The sequence below is a fragment of the Podarcis filfolensis genome (genome assembly GCF_964270895.1).
Source record: "Podarcis filfolensis genome assembly, chromosome: 2".
Lineage (NCBI taxonomy): Eukaryota > Metazoa > Chordata > Lepidosauria > Squamata > Lacertidae > Podarcis > Podarcis filfolensis.
The window spans coordinates 15536588-15552525 of record NC_139605.1 but is presented as its reverse complement, the minus strand read 5'-3'; the positions used below and the strand labels follow the sequence as shown (position 1 = coordinate 15552525).

At 49.6% G+C, this 15938-nt stretch overlaps 1 protein-coding gene across 4 annotated transcripts in view; it reads left to right on the top strand.

The window, feature by feature from the left end:
• Positions 1 to 15938, top strand: part of LOC310756983 (uncharacterized protein) — a 55698-nt gene that overhangs the window by 38434 nt on the left and 1326 nt on the right. For 3 of the 4 annotated variants that reach the window (XM_083602012.1, XM_083602011.1, XM_083602013.1), the window contains exon 4: positions 14386 to 14685. In XM_083602012.1, the coding sequence (XP_083458138.1) occupies positions 14386 to 14685 (300 nt within the window). Of the gene's footprint in view, positions 1 to 6657; positions 6971 to 13606; positions 13916 to 14385; positions 14686 to 15938 lie in introns of those variants that run through there. The other variant, XM_083602014.1, reaches the window with a different exon arrangement.

The following is a 15938-nucleotide window of genomic DNA, read 5'->3' as shown; positions in this document are numbered from 1 at the left end:
TCACTATTTTTTATGGTGCTGTAACCATCTCGAATTTCTCGAGGGTTTCCCTTGTGGAAGGGGAGTCTCCAGATACTGTATTTAGTTGCATGTCGTGATTGGTATGAAAGTTATACAACTCGGGGGTGGGGGGTGGAGGGAAGGGCGTGTGGGATGCGTGTTTTTTTGTTTTCTGTATTAAAAATGCAATTAATTTTTTTTTAAGGTTGTTAAGGGATTTACATACTGATATTAACAGAATTTCACCATTCCTGCTATAGATCTTAATCATTTAGTCAATACAGTGGTACCTCGGGTTAAGTACTGTACTTAATTCATTCCGGAAGTCCGTTCTTAACCTGAAACTGTTCTTAACCTGAAGCACCACTTTACCTAATGGCGCCTCCCGCTGCTGCCGCGCCGCCACCGCACGATTTCTGTTCTCATCCTGAAGCAAAGTTCTTAACCCGAGGTACCGGTACTATTTCTGGGTTAGCGGAGTCTGTAACCTGAAGCCTATGTAATCTGAAGCGGTGACCTGAGGTACCACTGTACTACAGATAGTCTGTAAGACGCTGAATAAAACAAGCAGAGACAGAAAAGCTGCTTTCTCTAAATGTGGACTAGAAAACCTTTTTGGCTCCAAAGGCCAGATTCTTATCAGGATTGGCCTAGCATCCCTACCTGATAGGCTGGTGCAGCCAACTCTAGGTGATTTGGCGCTTTGAAGTCCCAAAGTTGGTAACTGTTTAGGGAAGTTTGTATTGTTTGATATTTTATCACTTTTTCCTTCTGTTGGGAGCTGCTCAGAGTGGCTGGGGAAACCCAGCCAGGTGGGCAGGGTATAAATAACTCTGTTGTTGTTGTTGGCATGCATGGCCAACTCAGCAGGCTAGACTTTGACGCACAACCAGCACAATGTTGGCGCCAGAACGTGCCAGTACCCATATCTCTACCCCAACACCCCACCAAATCCAGAATGTTGTGAACAACACTGACAACATTTATACCCAACACAAGCGCCACAAAGGTGCTTAAGCCAGATGGTCCAAAACGCCCCAAGTAAACACCTATAGGACTACATATAGGCTACTTTCTGGAACCTACCTCCCATCTTTAATCCAAATCTAATTCTAACCCCCCCTTTCTCCACTCATCACACTTTATGCCAGCGCAGCAAAGTTAGCTGGGATGTGAACTTCATGTGGTAGCCATTGATGACCCATTGATGACACATTCCCAGGGACTCCTTTATTAAATAATTTTATGAAAGATTTTCTTGGTTAAAGAAAGTACATGCATTCTATCTCTTTTCAGGTTGTAGAGACTTTTTTTTTTTTACATCTGAAGTGAGACAATAGTGTTATATTCTGAATAAGGTTGTGGAAGAAGAAGTGGGGTGGAGAGGGAGGGTAATACTTAGTGCATTTGTGGGGGGTTTTATGTCAGCGTCACTTAGGTAGGTTCTATTCTATTCTAAAATATAATAAACGAAAAATTCGTTTCTTGTATTTAAGATCAGTTGCTGTTTTCGATTGGGCGCAACTTCTTCAAGCGCAACTTGGGACGCTGTTCCCTAGGCTACCGTAGGTGCCGGGGGTTGTGGATGCCATGGAGCGTGCACCGAAATTTGTGGGTGCCCAGCTCCTTCATGGGGAGTTTTGCGGGTGCTTGGGGACCCATGTCCCCCAGGGAGTTGGCACATATGCCGCCAACTGTTATGTACTGAGTTGAATAGGATCCAAACTGCAGCAGTCTGATTGGTCCTAGAACAATAGGATCCAAAAGGCAGCAGTCTGATTGGTCCTAGAACAATAGGATTCAGAATGCAGCAGTCTGATTGGTCCTAGAACAATGCAGCAGTATGATTGGTTGGCAGGAACTACCCAATCATGCTCCAGATAGAAGTGAATCCACAATCTGATTGGCTTACAGTAGAATTCCGGAATTAGCCAATCATGTGCAGCCCATTGTGTAAATAATGTATATAAAGCAGATACTTTGAGGGGACATTCATTCATTCCTCCTCACCACTATGAGCTGAATAAAGAGCATGAAATCACTTCGCGACTCTGAGTATATTTCACTGGCAACGAGGGTGGGATCCCGCTGAGCTGACTGCCACACACAGCACCGCAGCACCGCCACCTGCCGCACCGCTGCCTCGCACCGTGTATCCAGGCTTCAGCTCCGGGACACAAGGAACTCAGAATGGCAACCGACAACAGCTTCTCGCCATTCAACCCAGCATCTGGAGACTGGGAAGCGTACGCCTCCCGTTTCACCTTCCTCCTAGAAGCCAAAGGGGTCACCGACGAAGAAGACGCCAAGAAGAGGGCGATATTCTTCAGCGTCTGCGGAGAGGAGACGTTTGAAATCACCCGGGCTCTCCTTGCGCCTGAAGACGTCGCTACTGTTCCATACAAAACAATAATGGAACAGCTGAAGGGGCACTTTTCGCCGCAGCCCTCAGTGGTGGCTCGTCGAAATGCCTTCTATGCAAAGCGGCAAGCCCCTGGGGAAACCATAACTGGGTTTGTGACCTCTCTCCGCCAAGCCGCCCGGTTCTGCAACTTCTCAGAGCTGGAGAACATGCTTCGTGACCGCCTCGTCGGTGGCCTGAAGGATGAGAAGCTGCAACGACGCCTCTACGCTAAGAAGGACCTAACGTTCCAGGTCGCTCTGGAGGAGGCCCTGGCAACGGAAGCTGCCGAGAGGTCGACGCAAGAGGCACGGCCGAGCCAGCTGTCCCAACCGAGGGTCCACCACGAAGACCTCACCGACGACTCAGGATCTGACAGGGAGGAGGTGCACCGAGTACAGCAGCGCACTCAAGCAGCCCACATACCACAGCTGCCTCGACGAGAAGGAGGGAACTGCGCAAGCTGTGGAGAAAGTCACGAGAGGAGGACCTGCCGTTTCCGCAACGCAGAGTGCAGGCAGTGCAGAAAATTGGGACACATCGCCCGGGTGTGTCGGGCTCGGCCCACCCGACGCCAGGCATCAGATGACCAATCCAAGAGCCCCAGGTTCCGGGGCCCAACGCACCAAGGCAACTCGACAGAGCTCACGGACTTCCAGGTATACCAGTTGCCCCACCCCAACGTAGAGAAAATTTATGTTGACGTACAGATAGAGGGGGCCCCATGCCGCATGGAGCTTGACATGGGTTCAACTCTATCCATAATCTCGGCAAGGACCTTAAGGAAACTGTGTCCTACTGGGGGTCCCAAACTCAGGCCGGCCCCATTCACCCTCCGGGACTTCCAAAAACGTAAGGTCCCCACAATGGGGGTGGGGACCTTCAGGGTGCAATACCGAGGGCGGACGCGGCAACTGGACTTGCTTGTGGTCAAGGGCCCCTACATTAGCTTACTGGGATTGGCATGGTTTGGACCACTGGGGCTAGCCGTCACCGCGGTGAACCACACTAGCTTACAAGTGGACGTGGACGCCGTATGCAAGGAATTTCCGGGGGTTTTCGATGGGAAATTGGGACAGTATACGGGCCCCCCCATTGCTCTACAGCTTGACCCCGCAGTACGACTGGTCAGGCTCAAGGCCCGCCGGGTCCCGTTCGCCCTGAAACCCCGTATAGACGAGGAATTGGACCGGCTCGTGGAGCAAGGAGTGCTGGAGCCGGTGCCTAATGCCCCCTGGGAAACCCCAATCGTCACGCCCGTCAAGCCTAATGGTTCAGTCCGCATCTGCGCAGACTACAAATGTACCATAAACAAGGCCCTCACGGCCCATGCATACCCAGTGCCAGTGGTCAGCCATGTTCTTGCCACCCTGGCTGGGTTGAAAATTTTTGGCAAGCTGGACTTGGCCCAAGCATATCAACAGCTGCCAGTAGATGAGGCCACAGCAGAGGCACAGACGATTGTGACGCAGAGAGGAGCATTCAGGGTAAAGCGGCTGCAATTCGGTGTCAGCGTGGCACCAGGCATATTCCAGAATCTAATGGACTCTCTACTTAAAGGGATTCCTGGCGTCACCCCCTTCTTCGATGATGTGTTGATTGCCGGGCCCACACCAGAGGAGTTTGAGGACCGCCTCCGCACCGTTCTGCACCGTTTCCAGACGGCGGGTCTCAAGGTGAAGCGGGAAAAATGTCTACTAGGAGTGCCTCAGGTGGACTTTCTGGGATTTATGGTGGACGCAGAAGGGGTCCACCCGACTGGGGACAAGGTACGGGCCATTTGTGATGCCCCAGCGCCCAAGAACAAGACTGAACTTCAGGCCTTCTTGGGACTATTGAACTTTTACCATTCCTTCCTTCCCCACAAGGCGGCGGTAGCAGAGCCCCTACACAGACTCCTGGACAAGCGGGCCCCTTGGGTGTGGGGCCAGCGCCAGGAGGCCGCATTCCAGGCAGTCAAGGACTTGCTTGTCTCAAACTCGGTCTTGGCACACTTCGACGAGAGGCTGCCGGTGGTGCTAGCATGCGATGCCTCGCCCTATGGAATTGGCGCTGTCCTGGGACACCAACTCCCGGATGGAAGAGAGGTACCGGTGGCATACTTTTCCCAGACACTCAACGCAACCGAGCGGAACTACTCGCAAATCGACAAGGAGGGTCTGGCAATCGTGAAGGGAGTAAAAAAATTCCATGATTTCTTGTACGGGCGGCCCTTCACCGTGGTGACTGACCACAAGCCGTTGCTTGGCTTATTTGCCCCTGAAAAGCAGACCCCCCAAGTGCTGTCTCCTCGCGTCCTCAGGTGGTCAATTTTCCTTGCCAGCTACCAGTATGCACTGATTCACCGTCCGGGGAAGGCGATGGGCCATGCGGATGCCCTCAGCAGGCTACCACTACCGGAAACAGGCCCCGACCCAGCACCTGCACAAGAGGTTATGAGCCTGGAGCTGCTTCCCGACCGCCCCATTCAGGCACAAGAAGTTGCACACCATTCCAAGAAAGATAGGGTCATCTCCCGGGTCCTGGACTGGGTGTGGAGGGGATGGCCCAGCAGCAGCCCCGGGCCAGAATTCGCCGGCTACACAACCCGCAAACATGAACTGTCGGCCCACAAGGGGTGCCTGTTATGGGGAAGCAGGGTCGTTGTTCCCCAGCCCCTCCGCAAAAGGGTCCTCACAGCCCTACACGAGACACACCCAGGGGTAGTAAGAATGAAGGCCCTTGCCAGGAGTTATGTGTGGTGGCCGGGGATCGACGGAGAGATAGAGGCCTGGGTCAAACACTGCCAGGCCTGCCAAGAATCCCGCCCAGATCCCCCAAGGGCCCCATTCCAGTCCTGGGAGTCCGCCCGAGCACCATGGTCACGCCTGCATGTGGACTTTGCTGGCCCCTTTCAGGGGAAATCATTCTTCATAGTGGTGGACTCCTACACCAAATGGCTGGAAGTCGCACTGGTACCGTCCACTTCTACGTCCGCAGCCATCCGGGTACTACGCAGGCTGTTTGCAACCCACGGGCTCCCTGACACTCTCGTCTCAGACAACGGGACTGCATTTACGTCAGGAGAATTCCAAACCTTCACAGCGCAGAACGCCATCCGCCACATCCGTTCGGCGCCATTCCATCCTGCCACCAATGGCCAAGCAGAACGCATGGTGCGGACCACCAAGGACACCCTTCGCCGCATGACGCAAGGGGATTGGGAGTACCGCCTTGCCACATTCCTTCTAGCACAGCACAGCACCCCCAGCTCAACAACTGGCCGGAGCCCCGCTGAACTACTAATGGGTCGGCGCTTTGCAATCAGATTGGACCGCCTTCACCCCGATAGAGCTCAGGATGAGGTAGTGGTGGGGGAAGGCAGGAACCCCCGGACCTTCGAGGCCCAGGACCCAGTGTACGCAAAGAATTTTGGGGCAGGCCCAGCATGGGTACCCGCCACAGTCACCAGGGTCACTGGCCCCGTGTCGTACGAGGTGCTAACAGATGGGGGGCAATGCTGGCGCCGCCACTGCGACCAGATACGGCGACGATTCCCGGGAGAAAACCAGGAGGAGGAAAGGTCAGAGGAGTCCCAAGGGAACAGAGGGGCAGTGAGGCCCATAGAGCACGAGGGGCCAGCAGGAGAGGTAGAATCAGTAAATACAGAGAGGACCTGCGAGGCCGAAAGGACACCGGAACCAGAACCACGACTGAGCGAGCCGGTTGCGCCAGACCAAATAGCCCCATCACAGCCAGCATCCTTGGAACACGAGCCAGAACCTGAACCCCGGACCAGGGAACACCCCAGGCCGCAACACACACGTAGGCCGCCAGCGTACCTCGAGGACTATGAATGCGACCTCCCGGGCAGGACTGGAACTTAGAGGGGAGGGGTGTTATGTACTGAGTTGAATAGGATCCAAACTGCAGCAGTCTGATTGGTCCTAGAACAATAGGATCCAAAAGGCAGCAGTCTGATTGGTCCTAGAACAATAGGATTCAGAATGCAGCAGTCTGATTGGTCCTAGAACAATGCAGCAGTATGATTGGTTGGCAGGAACTACCCAATCATGCTCCAGATAGAAGTGAATCCACAACCTGATTGGCTTACAGTAGAATTCCGGAATTAGCCAATCATGTGCAGCCCATTGTGTAAATAATGTATATAAAGCAGATACTTTGAGGGGACATTCATTCATTCCTCCTCACCACTATGAGCTGAATAAAGAGCATGAAATCGCTTCGCGACTCTCGCCAACAGAGCAGGCACCGCTTCTGCGCATAGCCCAGAGGCCTCCCCCAGGCGTCCACGGCTTGACGGTCTCCCGCTCCCGCCCCTTTTCCGGCAACTTCTGCCCTCCCTTTTCCTTTCCTCGGGCCTCGTCGAAAGTTACGGTAGTTCGTGGTATCAGTGGTGAAGAGTGTGTCGGAAGGAGCGGGCGATGGCGGCAGTGCTGGTGCGAGAAGGAGCCGCGGGCGAAGGCAACGGGGGCGCACGGCGAGGAGGAGCCTTCTCCCGAGCCCTGCTGCTGCTGCTGCTGCTGCTGCTGCTGCTATCCTGCCCGTCGAGGCTGGCGGACGTTTCGGGTTCGTAGGCAATTGCCGACGGCCGAGTGAGATGTGAGGGGCCCCAGGGTCAGGCTGGGAACTGGACGGTTGGGACGGTAGCGTGGTCATGGGGGGGGGGAATCTTTAAAGCTCCTTTCGTACTCCCTTCGTACTCCTGATTGGATGTGTCCCTCCTGTGGGAGTTAGAGGGCGAGGATGACTCACCCGCGCTGCAAAACACTCCCCCCCCTTACCCCTCCACTGCTGAACTCCTGTCATCAAGATATGCCGTTACTTTAAGCCATAGAACAAACTTCTAGGGGCCTAGGTCCCTTTGCCCCCGCCCCCAATAAAATATTTGAGGGGCCGGCACTCCCAAAGTTGATCGGCATTGCCATTCAAATGTTGTCTGTGCACCTGGTCATGCGATCGATTCCCCCCCCCAAAAAAAATTTATTCAAGTTGCCACCCCTGCTTTCAGAGATCTCAATATGCGGGACACAACTCGACTACCTAGAAATATACTGCCCCCACCATCACCATGTGGCCATTTTTTATGGCGCTGTAACTGGGCAAGATTGGTAGTCTTGGGTCCAACCCAGCCCCCCTCCTCGAACTTATCAAGGGTTTGCCTTGTCTCCCTTGGCAGGTTAGGGTGGAGTGTTGGCGTTTGCTTTTCACAGAAAGTTGCTAGTGCAGCTGTTTGACTTCTCCCCTAGAGGCACACTTCATTCTCTCTCGAGACAGAGGCAGGGACGTCTTGCTCATAGGAGCCGCTCCTGCGGAGAGTTGCCTTGGTTTTTTTCCCTTTTAGCCTGCAGGCACCTGCAGCCCTGTCCTGTTCAGCTACATCTAGCCCAAGCCATGAGTAGTAGCAGCAGCAGCTACCCTGGTTTCTCTCCCTGGAATCATCTTCTTCTTCTTCTTCTTCTTCTTCTTCTTCTTCTTCTTCTTCTTCTTCTTCTTCTTCTTCTTCCTCCTCCTCCTCCTCCTCCTCCTCCTCCTCCTCCTCCTCCTCCTCCTCCTCCTCCTCCTCCTCCTCCCCCCCCCAACAAGGTCCCTAGGGGTTGTAAAGCAAGCCAGACCATTTAGCACAGACCCCATTCATTCCAGCAGCTGGCCATCACGTGCTCACTCTAAGCCCTGCGAAAAATATCATCATCATCACCATCACCATTACTACTACTACTACTACTACTGCCCTCCACCCATAGATATCAGGGCGGCTCACAGCCTGAAACTATGGTACTAAGCACATGCTAAAAACTAGAACAAAGGCAAACCAAACCAAGCCAGCAACCCTCCTTCTCCCTTATTTGTGAAACAAACCTGTTAACTGCCTATCCAACTAAAAAAAAAGGCACTGAAGGTTTTTGAGATCAATGCAAGCTAAAAAGCGTTGCAGGGGGTTGGGCTAGATGACCCGCAGGGAACCTTCCAATTCTACATTTTTCTGAAAAACACACACGCACAACCCAACTATGGTCCCTCTGCAGTCCTTGCCCCAAGCAACTGTGTGTGAGACATGCTCCCCAGAAAGTGTGCCTTGTCTTGCTACCTGTGGTTTCTGGTCTCTCTTCAGCCCCCTCCCTCCAATCTATTCATATTCCTTTCTCCCTAATCTCCAATATTACATTTTCCTCTGGATGAGACTTAAAACAGAAGGCCCTAATTCCCAACTGTGTTTCTTGCTGCAGTCCTACAGTCTACTCAGAAGTAAGGTCCTATTTGATTCAGCAGGGCTTACTCTCAGGTAAGTGCAGTTAGGGCTGCAGCCTTTGTGACCCAAGTTTTGGGTCCTTTTTAGGTTCAGGGTGTCACTGCTTTACACCCCCCCCCCAATATTTGAAAACGTCAGCTTTGTACTTAAACACAAATTGGCCGGGAACTTCATTGTCTGTGACTTTATTAATTTATTTAAAGAACAACAAACTGGTGATTGCTTTAACTTTTTGATATGTCGTGATTTGAATCATGAGGATGAATTGGAAGAACTGCTCAGTCTTGAATGTGTTTCGCATTGGAATTGAGGACTTCATTAGATTTTCTTCTGCTTTTTCATTTTATTTTGTTCTAGGGGCTTGTTAGAGATAATGTGTAAGCATGGTGCCAACTCCCTTAAAAAAAGGTCAGCAACTCTGGTGAACCTTTACTAAAAAGGTCAACAACTTTGGGGTCCCCCCCTTAAAAAAGGTTGTCAACTCTGGGAAAGGGGGGGGCAGAGGGATCTTTGAACCATGGCACCGGCAAGCTCCTGTCTTAATGCCCCCTGTCCTTGAAGCATTCTCCTCCAGTGCTGTGCTTTGAAAAATCTGACTTAGGGAGCTACATCAGCCTCATAGGGGATATCTGACTGGATTTAGGGAGGAGGAGATGAGGGAGAGCAGAAGTTGATGGAGGAACACCTCATGTGCAGAGGGGAGTTAAAGGAGGAAAGAGGGGCTTAAAGGTAAAGGTCCAGTCGTGGCCGACTGGGGTTGCGGCACTCATCTCGCTTTACTGGCTGAGGGAGCCGGCGTACAGCTTCCGGGTCATGTGGCCAGCATAACTAAGCCGCTTCTGGCGAACCAGAGCAGCGCACAGAAACACTGTTTACCTTCCCGCCGGAGCGGTACCTATTTATCTACTTGCACTTTGACTTGCTTTTGAACTGCTAGGTTGGCAGGAGCAGGGACCGAGCAACGGGAGCTCACCCTGTTGTGGGGATTTGAACCGCCGACCTTCTGATCGGCAAGCCCAAGGCTCTGTGATTTAACCCACAGTGCCACCCGCGTCCCAAAGGAGGGGCTTAGGGTCCACATTAAGCCGAGGTCAGGTGCTTAGACATCAGCTGTGTGGTTGGGTGTATTCTCCCCACCTTGCCCAGAGACAACAAATGGATAAGCAAGAGCAAAACTCTGATGGGGTGCATGTGGGGAGAGGGAGAACCGTTGGCAGCTGATTTCATCAGGAGAGGTGTGCAAATGTTCATATAATCATAGACTTGTATGTAGGGTTGGAAGGGACCCAGAGGATCACCTACGTCCAGCTGTCCGCTACGAGGATTGAACCTGCAGGCTGCTTTGGTGTTATCAGCACCACATTCTAAGCAACAGAGCTATTAAGACCTTATGGGAAAGAACTACGGGATATTCAAGAACTATCTGTGAATCACTTGTATGATAAACTGGGAACGCCGCTGTCTTTCCTGTGGAAGCCAACTCGCCTATCCCAATAAGCGTTTATTTTGCAAGAAACAAGCCTTTTGGCAAGAGAAAGCTGTTCAGCAAGATATGGAACTCTGAGTTTCCACAATCCTCAATCACTCACAGGTTTTGCTATGTCTTCCTTGGCAAGTTGTCAATGTATTTTAGTGTCTAAACCAGTGTAGGACAGAAGAAGAGGCTGGTGTTAGAAGGTGGGTAATGCAGGGTACCCATACCACAGTATTAAAGGGGCTTGATGATCAATTCTTCTTCCCAGAGAATTCTGGAAATGGTAGTTCTTGTGAGGGTGATAGGAGGGCTCTGCTAACAATTCTCAGCATCCTGAACATGTGAGAATGTTAAGGAAGGTAGGAGAGAGTATATTGTTTTGATATTATCCCTCCTCACTCATGCTAGTGAGTAAACAGCAGAGCTGTAGGGCTATTAAGATGTTCAGATCACATTACAGTACATGACAGTTCTCTTAAATACTTTTCCACTTCCACAGCTGAGCATGGCATGCAGCCCAGAGAAAGCCAAATTCACACTCCAGCTAACTCACAGTTGTGTGGCTGCCCTGGGCAAAAAACACTTTCAGGTGGAAGGTTTTTAGGGATTAAGAAATAGCAGGAAGAAGAAAAACAGTTACAGTTTACTCGCGGGTGTGTTGCGCTGAATTTATTTATTTACTTCGTAAAATTCATATACTACTGGATTGTAGAAAAAAAAGCTTGGCAGGGGGTTGGACTCGATGGCCCTTGTGGTCTCTTCCAACTCTATGATTCTAAGCTTCCTAAAACCTTATAAAAAAGATAGAACAATAATATTATCACTAAAAAGTTACAACCATTTAAAAGTGCAATAAGATGAGACTGGATCAAATTAAAACTCATAAAACATCCTAAACAACTAAGTAAAGGTAAAGGTAAAGGGACCCCTGACCATTAGGTCCAGTCGTGACTGACTCTGGGGTTGCGGCGCTCATTTCGCTTTACTGGCCGAGGGAGCTGGCGTACAGCTTCTGGGTCATGTGGCCAGCTCTGGTTGTCAGGGTTGTCAGGAGCAGGGACTGAGCAATGGGAGCTCACCCCGTCTCAGGGATTCAAACCGCCATCGGCAAGCCCTAGGCCCTGTGGTTTAACTCACAGCGCCACCTGCGTCCCTCAAACAACCAAGTACACTTGCCTAAATATGTCTAAGTATGAATATCTTCAGAAGGTGCTGAAAAGAATACAGGGAAGCTGCCTGCCTGATATCACTAGTGCGGGGGTGGGCAAAGTTTACCTTGCCTGGGCCGGTTCACTCCAGTGGAGATCCCTCTGTGGGCCAGATTGTGTGCACACATAAGTGCGCATGTCCATAATTTTTGGCATCTATGTTTTGTGCCGATGCAATTTCCGGCATATGCACATGCACAGATGCAATTTCCTGTGACGCAGAAGTGAGTCCCCACACCGTGCTACACTGGCTTAGCACAGCGCGCGGGGACTCGCCGAGTGGGCGGCTCAGTTTGGGGACAGTTCATGGGCTAGTTAAACGACCCCTGCACTAGTGTGGCATAATATCCATTCTGCATCTGTAATAACTCAATCATTTAGTGTGGCAGGACTTATTTAGACTTTGGAACTCCCTGCCTGTTGAGATGAAGCACATGCCTTCACTGTACACTTTTCAGCGCCAGCTAAAAACATTCTTGATTAGACAAGCCTACCCAAATGCTTAGAAAGCTGAGGTAATTTTGATCTGCTTGAGTATTTTGACTTTTGTATGTTTTCAAGTAATTCTTGCTTTTACCAGTTTAATCTTTTGTGAACCGCTTTGCGGGATTGTTTGTTTTTAACAATCAAGTTGTGTGTGTATATATCTATATCTATATCTATATCTATATCTATATCTATATCTATATCTATATCTATAGGCAGGAACTTCCAACGTGTTGATGTTGCCACGCTAAATTAAAAAAGATATTAAAAAAGAAAACCTTCCTCAAAAAAGGCTGAGGCATTCTTCTTGGGAATGGTAACAACTGAAGTCCCTAAAAAGCAAAAGAATTTATTATTATATGCCACCACTGTGGCTAGAGTCTTACTGACACAAGGTGGAGAATGAGTATGAAGGGGCGGAGGAAGGGGGGTGCAGTGGCGGCAGGTTGCCCTGGCTGTCACCACTAAGGGGGGGTGACGAAATGCCTGGCGGCACTCACAGCGGGACCTCCAGTGCATCCAGGAGAGATGCGGTGGCTTGGGCGCCCACAGGCTCTGCGCTGCCCCAAACAGCCTGCCCGCTGCCTTGCCCTCAGTTGTAGGGTGGCTGAATGTGAGGAGGCAGGCAGACTCCTTGGAGGCCCCATGGAGCCTCCTGCCCCGGCTCACCCCACCCCATGGGGGTCTGGTCCTGCCCATACGGGTGGCTGGCCCTGCCCCGGGTGCTGCCCCAGGCGCCCGATCGGCTTGCTCTGCCGCTGTGGGTATGGTGCCCACTAAGGAAAAGTGGCTGTTTAAAACGCTTGAATATTCTGAATTGGCAGGCATAACAAACAGGGTAAGAGAAAAAGATGACAATGAAAATAAGGAGCACTGGAAAATGTTTATTGAAGATTTTAAGAAGCAGTATAAACAAGTAAGGGACTTGGGTGGTGCTGTGGGTGAAACCACAGAGCCTAGGGCTTGGCGATCAGAAGGTCGCTGGTTCGAATCCCCGCGACGGGGTGAGCTCCCATCGCTCGGTCCCTGCTCCTGCCAACCTAGCAGTTCGAAAGCACATCAAGTGCAAGTAGATAAATAGGTACCGCTCTGGTGGGAAGGTAAACGGCGTTTCCGTGCGCTGCTCTGGTTCGCCAGAAGCGGCTTAGTCATGCTGGCCACATGACCTGGAAGCTGTACACTGGCTCCCTCGGCCAATAAAGTGAGATGAGCGCCGCAACCCCAGAGTCGGTCACAACTGGACCTAATGGTCAGGGGTACCTTTACCTTTACTTTTATAAACAAGTAAATAACCTAGCAGGTCTTGAGTAAATCCTGCAGAATAGCAGCTAACAGAAATGAACAGAGGAAGAAATTTGAATATTACAAATTTTGGAATATGCGATTCAGTAGAAAAGTAAAGAAACCAGGAAAAGTGTGGAACTAGATTTGCTAGTTCAGTGTTGCAAGTATATGCCTCAAAGTGTAAGGACTCTTAAGACAAGTTTGTAAAATGTTGTATTCAACCCAGTAGCAGGAGCGATGTGGCATTTGCCAGCACCTGGGGCACAGAGCGTGAACCAAACCTGCCATGCCAATGAGGATAGTCTGCCCCCCAAAGATGACGGGATCCTCTAAGCTTCCAAACGGCCTTCAACAAGTGTAATATGACCTTTACCAAACGTGCAATTGCAAAGGTGCCATTTTTTGTATGGTGTAATGACATCCTGCCTCTCTTAAGATGTGAGATCTAATCTGTCTGGTTGGTGGTAGAATTCCATTAATGAGTTGCCCTCATTTTCTTCCAGGTTCCACACACTGCCCTTGTGCTAACGTCTCCATAGCAGAAGGTTCATCGGGGATGATCTTTCCTAATGTTTCCAGTTATCCCAACATACTTTTAATTCATAAGAGCAGTTCATCTGATCCTGATAATGACATTTTAGCCATAACTGGAGGAAAACCGAAATACTACAAAAGCTCATTCAAGAAATACTTCTATCTATGGGGAAATGACCTCTTCATCAATAACACCAACAAACAGCTTGCTGGAGAATACCAAGTTGAAGATTTCTTGGGAAACATTTGTTTCTATCGAGTCTTCCTTCGCGTACCTGGTGAGGTTCTGAAGTTACTGTCATATGGATTCACCACTGGGGGTGGGGTTGGGGGTGGGGGAAGAGGTCGGGGTGAGGCCGGCTGCTTGCATGAATTTCTTTTTGGTTTGCATTTGTTCCTATCAGTTATTATTATTAATAATAGAATTTACTACCCACACTTCTCCATAAAATCTCAGGGCAGGTGTTTTTTTAAAAACAACAATATTCTATTATAAGAATTTCATTTATTAAAAGACAGAGTGAGAAAGAAAGAAAGAGAGTTGGAAAAAAGAAGAAGGAACAAGATAGTAGGAATACACACACCTGTATACTGATGTATGGTAAGGTAAGAGTACAGATCTCAGGGTAGTTTACAACAAAACAAAAATACATGTCTTGCATTGTATTATCATATCATGCTTCCCTACTATTTTGATAGCTACTCTTGCCCTATTTTAAATAAATGCATCTTTTTTTTTTATTTCTAGACCCTGGGCACTGCCCTTCAGCTAATCTTTCCATACCAGAAGGTTCCTCTGGATATATATCAAACCATTCCAATAGTCTTGCTTTATACAAGAAGAACCACTCCTCATCTTCTTGGCAATACATCTTGAGCACAGACAAGGGGCACCTGAATCACAGTGTCGACATGTATAAAGAGCACTTCTATATATCTGACAGCGGTCTTTCTATCAAGAATGCTTATAAAGGACTCACTGGAGAATACAAGCTTGTTCATCAGCAAAATGGATCCTGTGAGCTTCAGTTCTTCCTTAGTATACCTGGTAAGTTTCTGATGTAATTGACATCTAGAGATTCACAGCCACTGAGGGAGGAGACACTGGTTCCTTTTATTCATTCCTGTTTGTTATATATTTGTACTGTTAAGGAACTTTAGAGGTATCCTAGATTCAAGGTGTTGCCTGAGGATGCTCCTAGAGTTTTTGTTTCTGGGCAAAGGTGCCCTTCACTGTGCAATGAAATCATGCATCTCTTAAGATGTGATCCACTTTATCCTATTCATAGTTTCAAATGAATACCATTAATAAGTTGCCATCTATCTGCACTTTCCATCATTTGTCCTTCTGAAAACTTCTCCATACTAGAAGGATCCTCCAGGATGATCATTTCTAATATATCAAACCATTCCCTGCTACAAACTCCCCATATCTGCGCAGGCAGTTCCTGAACTCCAGACTACTTGGGTGAGATTAATTTTGTACTCAGGCCCATTTCTGGCCCTGAGATGGCCTGGGTTGCCCTGTATGCAGGAGACACTGGTGGGAAGGAGCTTAGCATTCCACTGAGACTCCTGGCCAGTGCCGGATTTATGCCCCCCACTCACTTGGGGGCCTCCAAAAAAACTTAAAGGAAAAAGAACCTGGATGTACATTTCCAACATATAAGATAAAAAACCAATAAAATAAAACCTACATATAGCAAGAGTGTTTTTTTGTTGTGTGGACCTATTAGGTCCATAAATTACCATATAGCATATATTCAACACAAAAAAACAGCAACAATTTGTTGTTGACAAAGGACAGCTGGACATATAAAGGGCCCCATTACCTTCAGTAGCTTAGGGCCTCTTCAAACCTAAATCCGGCCCTGCTCCTGGCACCAGCATCTGTCTTACTTCAGAGGGTAAGGTGGGAAGTCAGCCCTATTTGTAATATGTTTGTGTATTTTTATTGTATTTTTACTTTAGCTGTAAATCCTTTGGGGGCTTGTTGTCATGGGAAGCGATATATAAACCTAAACCTAAACCTAACTGTCAGGGAACTGCCGTCAGCTCAGAGGCAAGAGGTGGAAGGGCAGTGGTGTTATAGGGAACCTCTGAAAATCTTGCGAAGCAGTTCCTCCTCCGGCAAGAAGGAAAGCCCCTCCTCTAGTGGAGAACAGGTGAAGGGGCCAGGGTATGCTAGGGAGAGCCTCAACACCGAGCCTGAGCAAACCGGAGGGGAGGGAAGTACCCCTTTGCCAGCTCCCACTCTGCACAGTAGGTTTAGGGAAGGGAGGAGAAGGTTGGGGGTCACGC